Raw genomic sequence first — 15,723 nt, 5'->3', positions numbered from 1 at the left:
GTATTCCCCCAAGTCTAGCACAGAACCTGGTACATAGAAGGCATTTCTGTTGACTGAACAAAAAGTCAAATTATGAAACTCCCAAATTAGAGGAGAAACATCTGTGAATTGCTGCAACTTTATTTTGTAAATGCAATGTACTCAGGGTCCAAGAGAATTTTAAGATCATGGATAAACTTTACAGAAAGAGTAAAATGATAAAATATCAATTACATCCTTTAATGTAAGCAAATACAGAAACAAAACCAGCATTTCTTAAAAGTAACTTTATTTGGGCCAGGAGAATTTTCTTTACACAAAGCTAATGGGTGTTCTTAAATGGCCATACAACACACTATTTGAAGTGGAGTATTGGATTTTGTGGACTTTCTCCACAAATGACATTTCCCACTTCCTCTATACTTTTGTTTCTTTGCATTAAAAATATAATCTCACTCATTTTTTTTTGTTATTGCAAATAATCAGGTAATTAAATTGTCTTACTGATTGGATTCCAAGTGATTCCAAGCCATCAAATCAGCTTTTTAGTTCAAAATGATTAGCACAGGGCACCCAGGGAAAAAATGATATTCTGGATTAATGTGTTGCTCACCCTTGGACTCAGCTTCTTAACATATTTACAAAAAAATTTCTCACATAAACTTATACAAAAGTACAGTACATTAAGTTGAAAAATTTTAAATCATCTTTAAAAACTTAAGAACATCTATTGGACATCCAAGTTGCTACAGTTTGCATCAAAGTATACAAAAGACTTGCATGTTAAAATGTTTTCTCACGAACATATTGCTTTTGGTCACATAGTGAGCAGCTGCTGACAGTCTGCGTTCTTTCTTGAAAATGGCACAAAGCAATGACTGACCGATATAATTTCTATGAGTGAAATTGTTTAGAAAAGATGCACAGTTCGGGAGTTCTCTTGACATGACCTATATTTGAAAACAATAATTCACACAAAGCAAGAATTACATGTAAATGTAAATCAAGTGTCAGGTTCTGATTTTGTTAAGCATGGAAGAGGGAAGGAATTGAGTCAACAATATGCATAAAGTTGTCTACTCAATTTCCCTAAATAACCCCAATGCATAAAGGTGGTGGATTGATGAGAGTCAAAACAAATCATTCCCAATATTCCCCCAACCCCACCACACACACACATACACCCACCCACACACATACATACACACATACACACCCCTACCCACCACCACTAATTCATCTTTCCTGTAAATCCAGTTTTTCCAAATATTAGGTTTTCTTAAAGCAGGGGTATTGCTTACATTTGCATTTAAAACTATAATTGCTATTTCTGGACATATTTGGACATAGTACAAGAGCTGAATCTATGGCCATTACTGATAGCCTGCTGTGCTTTTTTTTTCCAAGGTGATTAGCTGAGGTATATTCATAAATTGATACCATCAAGCTCATCATTTTTTTGTGTCTTGTATCATAAATAAATATTGTTAAAACAAAAGCTAACAATATGTGCAGCTATTCATTTCTACTTAACAGAAAGTTATCATTTGCCTCTGCTGTGTTGGAATACACAGTTTGTCCTTTACCCATTTGGCAAATAAAAGAGCACTTTATATGACTGCAGTCTGCAGTTAGATGACAGAGACACTCTAATTGCTAAATGACCATTTCATTATTCCTTATATACAGGTAACTTCATTGGGCTTTGCCAGGGAAAGCTGTTTGGAACCTCTTCTGATGGATACAGGTAAATAAAAAAAAAAAAAAAAAAAAAAAAAAAAAAAAAGAAAGAAAGAAAGAAAGAAAGAAAATAATTCTAATAGCTCGGTCTTAACAGAACATCAAACAAATATTTTTAGTAGTTCTATAATAAGAATTTGTCTTTTGGAAAACATGCAAATCCAGTGTTTGGAATTGATAAAATTCAACATAAATTAGAATCTGATGGAGATACTGTGTCTTATTTATGGGACACTGTTTATAATGTGAAAACAGCTTCCCCCACCAAATCAGTATATGCTCATCTTTACATAAACTAAATTTTTGTAATATTGTAGGCTAGAAAATAAATATTCATTGGTATACTAAAAAAGCCATTGTTGAAAACATTTCATGTTGCTTTAAGAAATGGTTACACAATATAATAAAATGAACGAATGTAGCTGCAAAATGTGCTTGCTTATATAAAGATATCATTTTCTTTCTTAAATTTTGCTGCTAGTTTGCCAGCAATAAAACATAACAGTCCAAAAGACCAAACCCATATCCATTGTGTGCTTTAAAAATATACATATTTTTTGCTTCCTTCAAATTCACCTAAGGGCATTTGATTAGCTGATAGTATGACTGCTAATTTTTGAGTTAGATAACTCTCAGTGCACAAGATACTCCCAGTTTTAAATTCAAGACTTTTGAAAGTCATTGATCATTTTTTCATGACAAAACTTGATACAATGAAAGAACAATTTATAAAGTGGGATTCTTGAACTTGGGAAATCTGAAAATTATTAACTTAGATATTGAGTCTAAGTTCACTTACTATTAAAATGTTAATCAAGTTCAAATACTTCCAAAAACAATTGAAATCCCTATGTTCTGTGAGAGGCAGCATTAGGTTGCCCTTAGAACTGGATTTAAGTCCTGTACTATTAGATGAGTGGTCATGGGTAGGTGATAATACCTCCAAAAGCCCCAATCAACTCTAAGACCATAAGTTGCGGATAAATTGTTAATCTATATCTGTGAAGGGAGTTTCTGCACTGGAAATTCCATATGTGAAAGAAAGCACAGGTATGGACCCAAATAACCACAAATATTTTTGTTTTCATTAGAAATAACTTTTCCTTTCGCCATTAGGGAAGTCCATTAAAGGAGCAAAAGAATTGCACCAAAATGGGTCAAAATAGGTCTTAACCACTGTTTTTTGCCTACAAACCAGCTTTGTCACTTTTACTATGCTGTAAACATTCCTTTCTCAGGAACAGCCTTATCAGATAAATACAGTATATCTTCCCTTTGTTTAAGAGAAATTAATGGTTAAGTTCAAATGTGACACATTACTGACACTAGTATTACTGTAAATTTGTTTCCCAGCAAATCAGAGAGAGCCCAAGTCCTTTCTGCTTATCGGAAGTTAATATGAAGTACCTGGTAATGAGCGTGGATTACATACTGTCTAATCCTAACCAGACCTAGAGATGTGCAAAATATGTAAAAATTCCCCTTGGAATGAAGGGGGGGAACTCCCTTGCCAAGGTAAAAAACCACTGGCTATGTCTGCTGGCACTCATTGTGGGGCAGAAACATAGAATCAAATTGCCCAAGTTAGCCCTTAAATTACAGGCTTTTGCTCAAAAAAAATTTGACTTTGTGTGTGTGCACAATTACTTATAGGACTATTCCCCACTAATCTGTTTCAAAAAATGAATAGAAAGAGAAATAATTGAAGTGATCCCCAAACCTGCCTTCATAATACCTTAGGGTATCTCCAATAATTTCAAAAGATGCTAGAAAATTTTCAAAATGAAATTTACGAAATGCTATAATACTTTTAGGAGAGGGGAATTATAGTGCTACAACCTCAGATAAAAGAAAACAGGGCATCTGAAAAAGTTGGGAATCATTTTTACAGTACTAAAATCAAACCAGTTTGTCAGAGTAGGCTAGATGTGCCTAATGTGCTATATTTGCAACTTAACCATGTTACAAATAGCCAAAAGGCTAAGGTGAATGCCCCTGTATCACACAGCCCTAAATTGCACCTATATTGCAATACTGCATTAGTTTCACTGCATTTCTTTATTTGTATAAAATATTTCCTGGATACCACCCCCCAAATTAAAAGTCTTTTTTTAAAAAGTTCATTATAAAGGTTCCTGTATAAAATGCCAAAACATAATTTCCTATATACAAAATGCTGCTGTTTAAGAAAATAATAAGACCCGGTTATAGAACAAAATAATTTTGTACAAAAAAGGTACACATTGGATTCAAATGAATATTTTTTAAAAACTTAAAAAAAAGGAATATTGAAATATCTTAATTGCAGAAGATAATAATGTGTTGGGGGGAGGCCTTTGCTTGTCATTTCTCATGCTTATTGCAGGTCCGACAATTTCCTTCACCATCATAATCTTGATGAAAAGTTTCCTGCTTTTCAGTGCAAAGTGCTTCATGTCTGTCATCGTCGAGATGCATATTTAGAAACCCAGTCAGTACGTCCATGAACTGGCTGGGCTGCAGGGGGCCGAGGCAATAATCCTGGGGTACTTCTGGGCTGGGTATGGAAAAGGGGTCGATTATGATGAGGTCTCACAGACTTCAGTGAAGCATAACCTAAAAAAAAAAAAAAAAAAAGGATGATGGAAGGAAGGAAGGAAGGAAGGAAGGAAGGAAGGAAGGAAGGAAGGAAGGAAGGAAGGAAGGAAGGAAGGAAGGAAGGAAGGAAGGAAAGACTTGAATCTGGTTTTACTTGGGCTTCTTTGTAGTCAATATTTACAGAGCACCTATAATGTGCACCACATTGTGGAACTTACTGGACATATAAAATCAAAACCAAAATAGTTCCTATATTCCAGGAGTTTACATTCTACTGGGGGATGTAAGATGAACACAAGTGACTAAATACAAAGTATATGCAAAGTCATTTCAAGAGAGAGAGAGAAAGGAAGAAAGCAAGCATTTACTAAGTGGCTACTGTAAGCTAGGCAAGAAATTAATTCAGGCTATTTACTAGAAGGCCAGATACTGAAGTTGAAGGTTAAATGCCTGAGCCACATAGTAATAAAAGGGACTCATTGGAAAACACTGATTCTGGGAAAGATAGAAGGCCAAAGGAAAAGGAGATGACAGAGGATGATATAGATGGATAATGTCATTGAAACAATAAACATGAATTTAGATAAAATTTGAGAGATAATGGAGGATAGAAGGGCCTGACATGTTTCATAGACAGAGCACCAACCCTGAAGTCAGAAGGACCTGAGTTCCAATCTGACCTCAGACACTTAACACTTCCTAGCTGTGTGACCCTGGGCAAGTCACTTAAGCCCAGTTGCCTCAGCAAAAAGTAAAAGAAAAAAGAAAGAAAGAGAATGAGGTAGACAGAGGTTAATATACTATATTTACAACTTAACCATGTCACAAATAGTCACAACATGGAGGTAGGTGAGCATTCATTTCCTCTGAATGCCTACCTCCTCTGTATCATATACCCTAAATTACATCTCTACTGTTCAGTGGTTTTTTGGGGGTTTTTTGTTCAGTTGTTTTTTTTCAATCATGTCTCACTCTTCGTAACCCCATTTGGAGTTTTCTTGACAAAGATACTAAAGTGGTTTGCCATTTCCTTCTCCAGTTCATTTTTCAAATGAGGAAACTGAGGTAAATAGGATTAAGTAATTTATCCAGGGTTACACAGCTAATAAGTATCTAAGGTCAGGGAGATAAGTCTTCCTGACTCTAGGGTTGGAACTCTATCTACTATACTGCCTGCATTATTGCCCAGGGTGATATAGCTATTAAGTGTTTAAGGCTAGATTTGAGCTCTGATTTTCCTCTAGATCCAGAGTCCTATCCATTGTGCCACCACTTGGTTAATATAGCAGAGAGAGTAAAGAAAGACTCCCTTGTAAAAGGTAGCACCTGAGCTGAGCTTTGAAAAAGAAATCAAAGATTCTAAAATAAAGAGGGGAGAATGAAGTATACTTCAAGCAAATTGCTTATAAAATAATAAAGATGTTTGACAGATGTTCATTTAAAGCAGTGTGTAGACTATTTTCTTCTGTATCTGGAAAGGTGGGAAAGATAGCAAAGTACCATCTTCCAGAAATACAGGCATTCACTTTCAGACTTTGTCTCCTAGGACGTTCCCAATCCAGCACTCTCCCTTACTGCCCCCCACCCCATCCCAGCCAATTGTCTCTCTTCATCTAGCCTTCGAGGGTGAGATAGGGAAAGTGTCCAGAAATTCTAACAGACATTGAATCTTCCCTGTTGGGAAATGAAGCTTCCACCTAGCTGTTGTGGAATATATAAATGGCCCTCTGTATGCACAATTAATGCATTGTGTTAACTGAACTTACCAGGAGAAGGATCGGAAATAGGAGCTAGGTGCACCCTCTGTCCAGCAGAACCCACTTCTTTTTTCAGAAATGGAGGGAGATAGCTACCAGTCAGTCTGCCAGATCCTGAATAGCCAGAAACAACTGGTGGACAACAAGGGGAATGAAAGTCCATTAGTGAGGTGCCACACAAACCATGGGACCTTCTGAGGAACTCACATTCTATTTTGAGGTAATAACATGCATACAATAATAAAAATACAGATAAAATAATTACAAAGGAAAGTGAGTACTATTATTACTAATAGCTAACATTTATAAAGTATTATGCCTAGCAATTTATAATAATTATCTCATTTGATCCTCACAACAAACCTGGGAGGTGAATGCTATTATTATTTCTATTTTACCATTGAGGAAAAAGTGAAGTGTTTTGCCTAGAATTATACAGCTAGTAAGTGTCTGAATTTGAATTCAGGTGTTCCTGGGTCCAGGTCTGGCTCTTCATTCACTGTGCCACCTACCTGCCTCTTGGAGCTGAATGGAGGTGGAAAGGTTTCATGTGGGAGATGGTGTCTGAGTTAAGATTTGAAGGAAACTAGGAATTTTAAGAGGTGAAAATGGAGGCACTCTAAACATGGAACACAGCTTAGACAAAGACAAAGATGGGAGATGAAATGTTATGTATGATTAACAAGGAAGATATGCTTAGCATATAGAGCATGAAATGGGGTACACTACAGGGCCTCATCATGCACACAAGTAACATTCAAATTTAATTATATATACTCAGGAAAAAAAGGAAAAGACAAACAAAATAAAACACTCAGTGAGTGGATGACATGAAACCCATGGTTTCTCATCAGTCTCAGTTCCCCCTTGCTTCCTTTTGTATGAAAATCTCCCTTAGCTGAGGGTCATAAATTTCAGTCTTAGAGGCCATCAAATTCTACCCCTTCATTTTGTAATTGAGGAATCTGAGGCACAAAGATAGTAGGTTTTTAAATGATTTGTTCTGAGGCACACAGCTAATAAGTTTCTAAAAGAGGATCAAAAACAGCTCTTCCTATATAGATATAATAAGTCCAGCACTCTATTCTCTTTACCATTCTGTTCCTTCAGGGGATTGGTTTTCCCTATACTACATTCCTCAGCCTCCTATCCTTAGGTAACCCCACTTAAAACAGAAAAGCAGGGAGAGGGGAACTCAGTAGAGTGACACTCCCACTTCACATGCTAGCTGGATCAATACATCCGTTAGAATCAAATCTTATCTGGAATTTATCAGCTTGCCAAATTCTCTTACTTCTAATGTTCCACAGGCTGTTGAGCATAAAGATTTATGACAGATATGGGTAAGGAGTATATCAAATTTGTGCCCTCTCCCCCAGATTTTAAAGGCCAAAAGTTTCAGAGGTAAATAAATGTACTGCATACTAGATTATAGATATGATTAGTATAAAATTACAACCATAAGAAGGATTAATGATTTTCTATGTAGGATAATTTAGAAATGCATTTGGCTGAATTGGCATCATCTGATTGGCAATAAGTTTTGTTTCATGTTTTAAATACATGATATTGCATATATTATTGTATTTCAGAATTCTCTTATATCATGAAATGCTCTGGGAAACCATTCTGTCAGAAATAGTTTTAGAAATTAACTTTCCTTTTAATCTACATTATGAATTGAGATTTTAAAAGAATGTGATAAAAACAGGTATTTGAAAACTTAAATATTTAATGGGGGTATAGTTTTGTTTTAAAATAGATAATCATAACAAGTTAACTATAATAAAGAATTTTAACTTGAAAATTTTTTTATGGTTACTTATAACAACTATGAAAATGTATATGGTGATTTAAACTCATAACTTCAATATATTAATATGAGCTAATTATCATATATTTAATGTATGTTTGAAACTCCAGAATGTGGAGTTCTAATTTATAAGTAAAGGATAAAAGAATTGTTAACTCTAAGTGAAACATAAGAAAATATACTCAAGCCCTAAGCTGTAGTTAACAAAATTTTGTTATTTGAAGTAAAAATTCTTGGGAATGTAATTTATTATTGCTTTGAATTTTGATTATAAGGATCATTGTCTGAATTGACATGAAGTCAGTTGTAGAGAATCACATGTCTACATTCTGCTAGAAGTGAATTTGCATGCTCAGGAAAAGTGTTGGGAATGACTTTGGCATGAGTCTTATAGACTCATTTTCTTCATTGTGCTATTTCACATTTCCCAACTTGGTTAATCCTGAGCCTTAGTTTTTGGTACTCTATGGCTATATGATTGGTTGTCAGATATAATCCATGATTAGAATCAAACAGAGCTAAGAGAGTTTTCCCCTTGTTATGATATATGTCAGTTCAGTCTGTGCCCTTTAGGGAAAGCGTGTTGGCATTATTATAACTATATCTCTCCTTTTCCTCTCATAGCAAATTTCTACAAGGACAGGTGACCAGCAGAAGTTTTATAAATATAATACTAAATCTATTGATTAATAAATTCATATTGGAATATTTCTGAGTTACTAAAATAAGATACAAGTATGAAAAATCTTACAATTTTAATCTGTATTTGTGATCAAATTGTAATATAGACGTGATATCCTGTAAAAGGGGGGATTAGACAAAGTAATAAGACAAAGATGGAATGTAAAAGTTTTCTAATTAAATGGAATGGTAAAATTTGAGAAAACAACAGGATTAGATTTTTTTTTCTCTAAGATCTATATACAAAAGTATATAATTAGTTTTCAAATATGTCTAGTATAAAAATTCAAGTTTTGGTTATGTTTCCAAAATAGAAGTTTTTGAAATGGAATTAAGGGTCTTATATATAAAACTGTATTAATAATTTTTTAAAAAGTGAAATTATTTTTCCATTTTAAAGTATCTGATAATTTTATAAGACAGAAAAGTTCATTTTATATATTAGGCACATTTTTTTTTTTAAAGATTCTTATATGGGCACACGATTGAAGTAAAGATAAAAACAGCAAGTGGTATATAAAAAAGCCTCTGAAATTCTCTGATATTTAAGAATTGGAGAATTACATTTAAGAGATTGTGTTCAAATGCATTAAGTCTTGTTATTAGCAGATTTTAGCAGAATTATTAGGAACTTCTACAAATGACTTTAGTCCCCTTTATAGCTGCCCTGAAAATGAAAGTCTATTCTAGAATTGTACAAGAGAAGATATCCAGGGACCAGACAACCACATGGGACGTCCAGGACTCAAAATGTGCTGATTAAATGGATCCTGGAAATGAATTACTAGCATACAAAAAGACTTCTTGTTAATTTACATTTAAGTTCTCTGAGTTACCTTACTGACATATAAATCTCCCTTTTCAAAATTATGCATTATGAGCAAGAAGTTTGAGCTGTAACCTGACTAAAAAATTCTGATTATGAATATGTGGGAAAAAGCCCTAAAAGAACTGACTTATGGAAAAGTGATCCATGGGGAAAGTGGGATGTCCATTTCTACATAAATCAAAAGGAGGGAATCGGTATTATTTATGGAAGGTAATGCTTGAGCTGAGTCTCAAAGTAAATGAAATATTGTTTGATGTGGAAATGAGAGGTGAAATTCAGGAATGGGAATATGCCTGAAGTTGGAAAGATTGCTTAGGACTTTAAGAACTACCCAGAAAGGTTTATATTTAATTCTAAAAGTAATAGGGAGACATTGGAATTTATTGTATATGGAAGAGACATGATGAGACTTGAGCTTTAGAAATATCACTGGGACAGCTGTGTAGAATATGGATTGGAACAGAGAATCTTGAAGGAAATAGATGAATTAAGATTCTTTTGCAATATTCTATGCAAGAGTTGATGAGGCAGTTGAACTCAACTAAGATGATGACTATGATGAGCATCTGATGTGAGAGATACTGTATGAAAATATTAAGATTTGACAATTGGCTGAATGTATTAAAATTAGGCTTTAAAAAGTGATGAAAATGGTCATAAATTTTGACCCAAAGATCCTATTACTTGATAATATACCTCTCTAAGAGGATCAAAGACAGAAACTTCCTATGTACACCAAAAGATTCATGGTAGCACTTAAAGTAGCAAAGAAAAAGAAAGTATCTCATCAATTGGGAGAATTGCTAAAGAAATTGTGAAATATCAATGGAACCATGTTATAAGAAATGGTGATTACAAAGAATCAGGAGAGAGACTAAATATGTAAAGATATGTAAAGATACAGAGTAAAGTAAAGAGAACATGGAAAACAACATGCTCAATGACTATATGGAAAAAACAATAACAAAGAAACTGAACAGCATGTAATTAGGATGACTAATTGGCATCAGGGAAGATATTAAAAAATTTACTTCCCAACTTTTTTTTTTTTTTTTTTTTTGCAGAAGGGGGATCCTATGAGTACAGAAAATTATACAATCTGTTAGATTTAACTGATATGTTTCTTAGCTTTGACATAATATTTTGATTTTTTTCTGTTCTTTTTCTTTGTTACAAAAATAGCTCACTGATTAGGGGAGGAATACATTTCACAACAAAAGTAATATAAAAACAAAAGACAGAATTACAAAATAAAAAAAATTTTTCAATAAATTTTAAAAAGGAGATGGTATCTGAAAACAGGATTTTTTTTTTCTGACTTTTTCCTGACTCACTTAAAATATAAGAATGATAAACTTTTCAACAGTAATATAAAGATTGTGTTTAAGACTGGAAAGGAATGCACCTAACAAATGATGATCAAGAAATGTATTTGCTAGGGATCTTGTGAATCTGATCAAAAAGGCATTACAATGGGAAATAGAAGGGAAATAAGAATGAAGAGGTCCTGAGTAGCTAGGTAAACATTTGCTGAGAAAGCTTGAATCATTAGGCAGATATTAGCTGAAAAATAACTGAATCACAATCTGGAAGTTTAGCTACTTACTCTCTGAGGCAAGCTGGAAGAAGCACTGATTGGATCATCTCAAACTTAAGTGGGCATTTCATTCTTAATTAGACTTTTTATTCAAGAGGACTTTTGATTATAGTCCCACCCAAGGTGGAGGTCTCTAGATACCTTATTGTATCCAATCAGAAAGACAAGTTATAATGTCAAACCCTTGAGGCTGTATTTCCCTTATAAAAGAACAGCTCATACTATAGTCTTTGCTAACTCTTTCTAAGGTGCTAAATTCCCTTTTAGAGTTAGCCCATCACACCATAATCCCCTTCCCCTTCTAACTCCCTTCTAGGATTAGTCTGCTGACTTCTCTATAAATTTAACCTGCCACTGGCATGGTAACATTTCCTGTCATCTTCCCTTTAATGGTGTCTTCTTCCTATTAATTGTGAGTTCCACTAGAGGACTCGGCTTTCTGTCGAATTTGGGAAAGGAGGCCCCAAAAGTTTGGGGTCCCGGGTCAGTGTTACAAAGTATCTCAAAAAAATTTGCAGGCTTGAACCCATCTGCTTAGTCAAGGGGCAAAGCTTTATTGCAATAGAAATGTCATAACAAAGTGGGCTGAGCTGTAAGGGAATTCAGCAGAGAAACAGAAACAAGGAGACATATTTATCCAGCTTTCAATCATAGATATGCTAATTCTATGGCTCATAGGTAGGAAGCAGTGGTCTCTGGAAGGAATATTACCAGTCAGCAAAGAATTGAGGAGGGGTCTTACTCACTATTTTCTCAGGAGTTTGATCTGTAAGAGTTTCCAGAGGCCAGAAGCTATCTAAGAAGTGGTCAGAATTAGATAGATTGGATGTGAGAGTTTCCTGAGGCAGAAAATCTAGAATCACTGACTTATTGCCAGAATAGAAGCCCCCCATAAATGAGGGAAACCATAAAATCATATTATATTATTTTTCCTTGTTAATTGGTAAAACCCTTTTTGCTTGCTAAAGATTATGAATTTAAACTGCTCTTAACAGTGCTACAAAATCTTTGCTCTTTGACTTGGAAGCCTATTCTTTTGGAAGACTTATGATACAGATCCATAACTCCTATATATATATATATATATATATATATATATATATATATATATACACAACTAGGAGATATTAAGTGTTTGAGGCCACATTTGAACTCAGATACTCCTGACTTCAAGGCTGGTGCTCTATCCACTGTGCCACCTAGCTGCTCCACTCCAATATACTTTTGGGATCTCACCCCATACCCCCATCATTTTGGTGGCTAACCTCATTATTCGGTGAGCTGGTATGGGAGGGAATCTTACTGAATCCTATACAACTACTTACTGAATCCTATACAATTGCTCTTCAAGAAGAGCAATAATTCATAGAAGGTGATGCTTAAGAAGAGAGAAAGAAATCTCATGATCTTAAATATTATGTATATGCTTAAAATATAGATAATTCTATGACAAGGTTAACTGAATTTCCAATAGCAGAAAGCAAATTCAACCTCATAGTTGGATGGAATTCATAACTGGAAATTTTCCCTTTAAGGATAAATCTTAATCAAGGAGAAGAAGTAGTAAATTTTACATTAAGAGGATATGTTCATGTGAGGAAATGTAGAAATTAGTAGGGGTAGGATGGCAGAAAACATTTAGATGGAAAAATCAACTGAGATAGAAAGAGAAGGAATATTGTCAGTATTTTCTACAGACTACCCAAGAGAAGGTGCTAAGTGGAATACATTAAAATATGGAAGGGCAAAAACAAGAGCATTGACTGCATTAAGTGCTTTAATGAATTTGCTAAATCCAGTGTAATTGTTTGTTACCCTTGGACATTTTATTCATTATTACTTACCTGAATTCATTCTGCTGATTCCTGATACTGACCCTGAAGATTTTCCAGAGAGACTAGACCCAGACCATGAATTAGGTGGAAGAAAATCCTTGCCCTGATTTGGAAGTATACCATTTCTAATAGGTATGCCTAATAGGAAACAATTAAAAGCAAATTGTATATTTAGTCTTACATCAGGGTTCAGAAAAGCAATAATATAAAAGCAGAACAATTACAAATTTCCTACAAAACCATTCATGAAAAGTTGCCAAGTCTTATTGACTTTTATCTCCTTATCTCTACTATATATTTTTGGATAAATAAATATATATATATATATATATATCTTTTACACACAACCACACACTTTATAGGCTATGGAAAATATGGAACTATGGTATGAAAGAGAAGCTTTTCTGGATAATCATCAGATTTGGATTCAGTAAACTTAGAAAGTGAGAGTAAGAAAGAGCGTATGCAACCAAGATAAATGATTTGTCAATGGTTAAATAGGTGCTACTGTTTGGTCATTTTTCAGCTGTGTCCACCTCTTCATAATTCCATTTGGGTTTTCTTGGCAAAGGTATTGCAGTGGTTTGCCATTCCTTCTCTAGCTCATTTTATAGATGAGAAAATTGAGGCAAACAGGATTAAGTGACTTGTTCAGGTCACACAGATGGTGTCTGAGACTGGATTTGAATTCAATTAGACTCATCTTCCTGATTCCAGGCTTTGTACACTATATAGTGTGCCACCTAGCTGCTCATAACTAATAAATGTCAAAGACAGAAACTTTGAATCTTCGTGAATAAAAGGTTGAGCTCCCAAACACATTATCTACTCTGCCTTTGACTCAATATACTTTAACTGGCAATCACTCAGTTAAATCTATGTTTGACCCCTATTACAGAAAAGTTTTTTAAGGGCAGTATATCGTAATTCTCATGACTAATGTTTATTAGTAGGCAGATATATGGCACAGTGGATAGAGTACTGGGCCTGGAGTTAGGAAGTCTCACCTTCCAGACTTCAATTCTAGCCTCAGAAACTTACTATGTGATCCTAGACACCTCACTTAATTCTGCTTGCCTCGGTTTCTTCATTTGCAAAATGAGGCACAGGAGAAAATGATAAATCACTCCAGTATCTTTGCCAAGTAACCCCAAACAAGGTCATGAAGAATCAAACAAGACCGAAAAATGACTGAACAACAAAAATATCTATTACTAGTTCCTAGATGAAATATTATTTCTTAAAAGGCAGATAACTTGGATTTGTACATTGGAATACTACTCTGAAGACTTTCCTAAACATCAAAAGAATTCTTTCTTTTATTCTAAGAATATTACTCCAGCTAAAGCTTCAGTTTCTCAATAGAAACATGAATGCCAATAGTTATTTTTATAAGGATTTATTTTATGTGTTCAATCTTCTCCCATTTTTCTTAAAAATAGATGGTTATCCATATTTAACATGTATTGGTCAACCTGCCATCTGGGGGAAGGAGGGGAAAATTGGAACAAAGTTTTGCACTGAAAAATTACCCATGCACATATATCTTGTAAATAAAAAGCTATACTAGTAAAAAAAATAGATGGTTATCAACTCTTTTAAAAAATATAGCCCCACATTCTTATTTTTATACCTAAATCTAACAGAAGGAAAACGGAAATCGAATGGGTTTTTTGCTCACTGGACTTTAAATGGCAGAGCATGATGACATATAAGTGGATAGTCATGAGAACACTCCACAAGGTATTCATGGTCAAATTTCTCATCTTAGTCCAACTATGTGGCATAGGATGGATCTTATGACTCATGGACTTCAACAACTTAGTGTTTTCATTTGTTATTACATAGTCCACTAAAGATTTGTCTTGCTATCTAAAGTAGATTTTTTGGGGGGGACAAGAAACATCATTGATTTTTCATCAACCAATCAATAGGTATCTATTAAGGCCCTATAATGTTAAGGATAAATAATTTCTATTTACCAGGCAAGTATCTAGAATGCTTCAAGTAATGCTGCTTGGCTACAGATCGCAGTGTTGGAGTGTCTTGTCGCTGATAAGAAGTATGGGTGGGTGCACTGTTGCCAGTACCTATGGGCTCTGAAGGCTTCAGGTCCAAAACACTCTCAAATCTGTAACAAAATAACATGCTTTATTTTAGTACAAGAGTAATGATCTTTACAGAATAATGATCTTTACAATGATTCTCACCAGTCTAAGATCACTACTTTGGGCATCTGTGATTTTTGTAATGGTGATTCTTTCCACAAAAACATATCAAAGCCCCCATACCACTCAATATATGGCCATAGCCTGCTGATAAGATGAAAGATTTATCTTCTTGAAACCTAGTGGCAGGCAAAAAATGTCTGAATTTAACTAAGTTGGTCCTTGGCAAAATAAAAATACAGTCCATTACCAGAGTTATTCTTAGAAATCTTTCCAAGTGGGGAAAACATGGCAAGGCTTGTATACCACATGCATTAAGTCTGAGAAATGATGTAAAGGAAATAAAAATCAGGAAAAATTCTAATATAAAACTTGCCTACAGAGAGTTTCATCACTCTGTCTTTTCTTATTTTTTAGATCAGTCCTGGTGAGGGAAGGGCTGAAACCAAGATCATCCAAGTCACCCCAATCATCAGAATCCTTTGTTGACCTGGAAACATGGCCCCACCTCCTACTCTTTGGTTTAATTTCACCATTTGGGTGTTCCATGCCAGCCAAAATTTTCTGTAAACACACAAAGGGGAAAGGGGAAGAAAAATAATCTTCAGTATAAAAAGCTATTTTCTAAGATTCATTAGTGCTCCCCACTCACCGTCCAATTATTTTTTATTAATTTTCATATTTGCTTATCTGCACAGATGCGCTTTCCACCTTCCCACTAGAACAAGCTATTCAGCTGTTAGAACA

General features: G+C 34.5%; 2 protein-coding genes across 2 annotated transcripts in view; both read right to left on the bottom strand.

Moving 5' to 3' along the window:
• Positions 1-8,484, bottom strand: part of LOC141566297 (glutathione S-transferase) — a 32,983-nt gene extending 24,499 nt beyond the window's left edge. Inside the window, exon 1 of the mRNA XM_074310649.1 lies at positions 8,466-8,484. The gene's annotated coding sequence lies outside the window, so the exon portion shown is untranslated. The remainder of the gene's footprint in view (positions 1-8,465) is intronic.
• Positions 252-15,723, bottom strand: part of CILK1 (ciliogenesis associated kinase 1) — an 85,073-nt gene continuing 69,601 nt past the window's right edge. Inside the window, exons 11-15 of the mRNA XM_074310647.1 lie at positions 15,353-15,540; positions 14,791-14,939; positions 12,818-12,946; positions 6,063-6,185; positions 252-4,314 (exon numbers count right to left, since the gene is read on the bottom strand). Coding sequence (XP_074166748.1) covers positions 4,160-4,314; positions 6,063-6,185; positions 12,818-12,946; positions 14,791-14,939; positions 15,353-15,540 — 744 coding nt within the window. The 3' untranslated portion in view covers positions 252-4,159. The remainder of the gene's footprint in view (positions 4,315-6,062; positions 6,186-12,817; positions 12,947-14,790; positions 14,940-15,352; positions 15,541-15,723) is intronic.

This window comes from Sminthopsis crassicaudata, chromosome 4 (genome assembly GCF_048593235.1).
Source record: "Sminthopsis crassicaudata isolate SCR6 chromosome 4, ASM4859323v1, whole genome shotgun sequence".
Taxonomy (NCBI): Eukaryota; Metazoa; Chordata; class Mammalia; order Dasyuromorphia; family Dasyuridae; genus Sminthopsis; species Sminthopsis crassicaudata.
The sequence above is the reverse complement of the archived record's forward strand: the minus strand, read 5'-3'. Positions and strand labels throughout refer to the sequence as shown.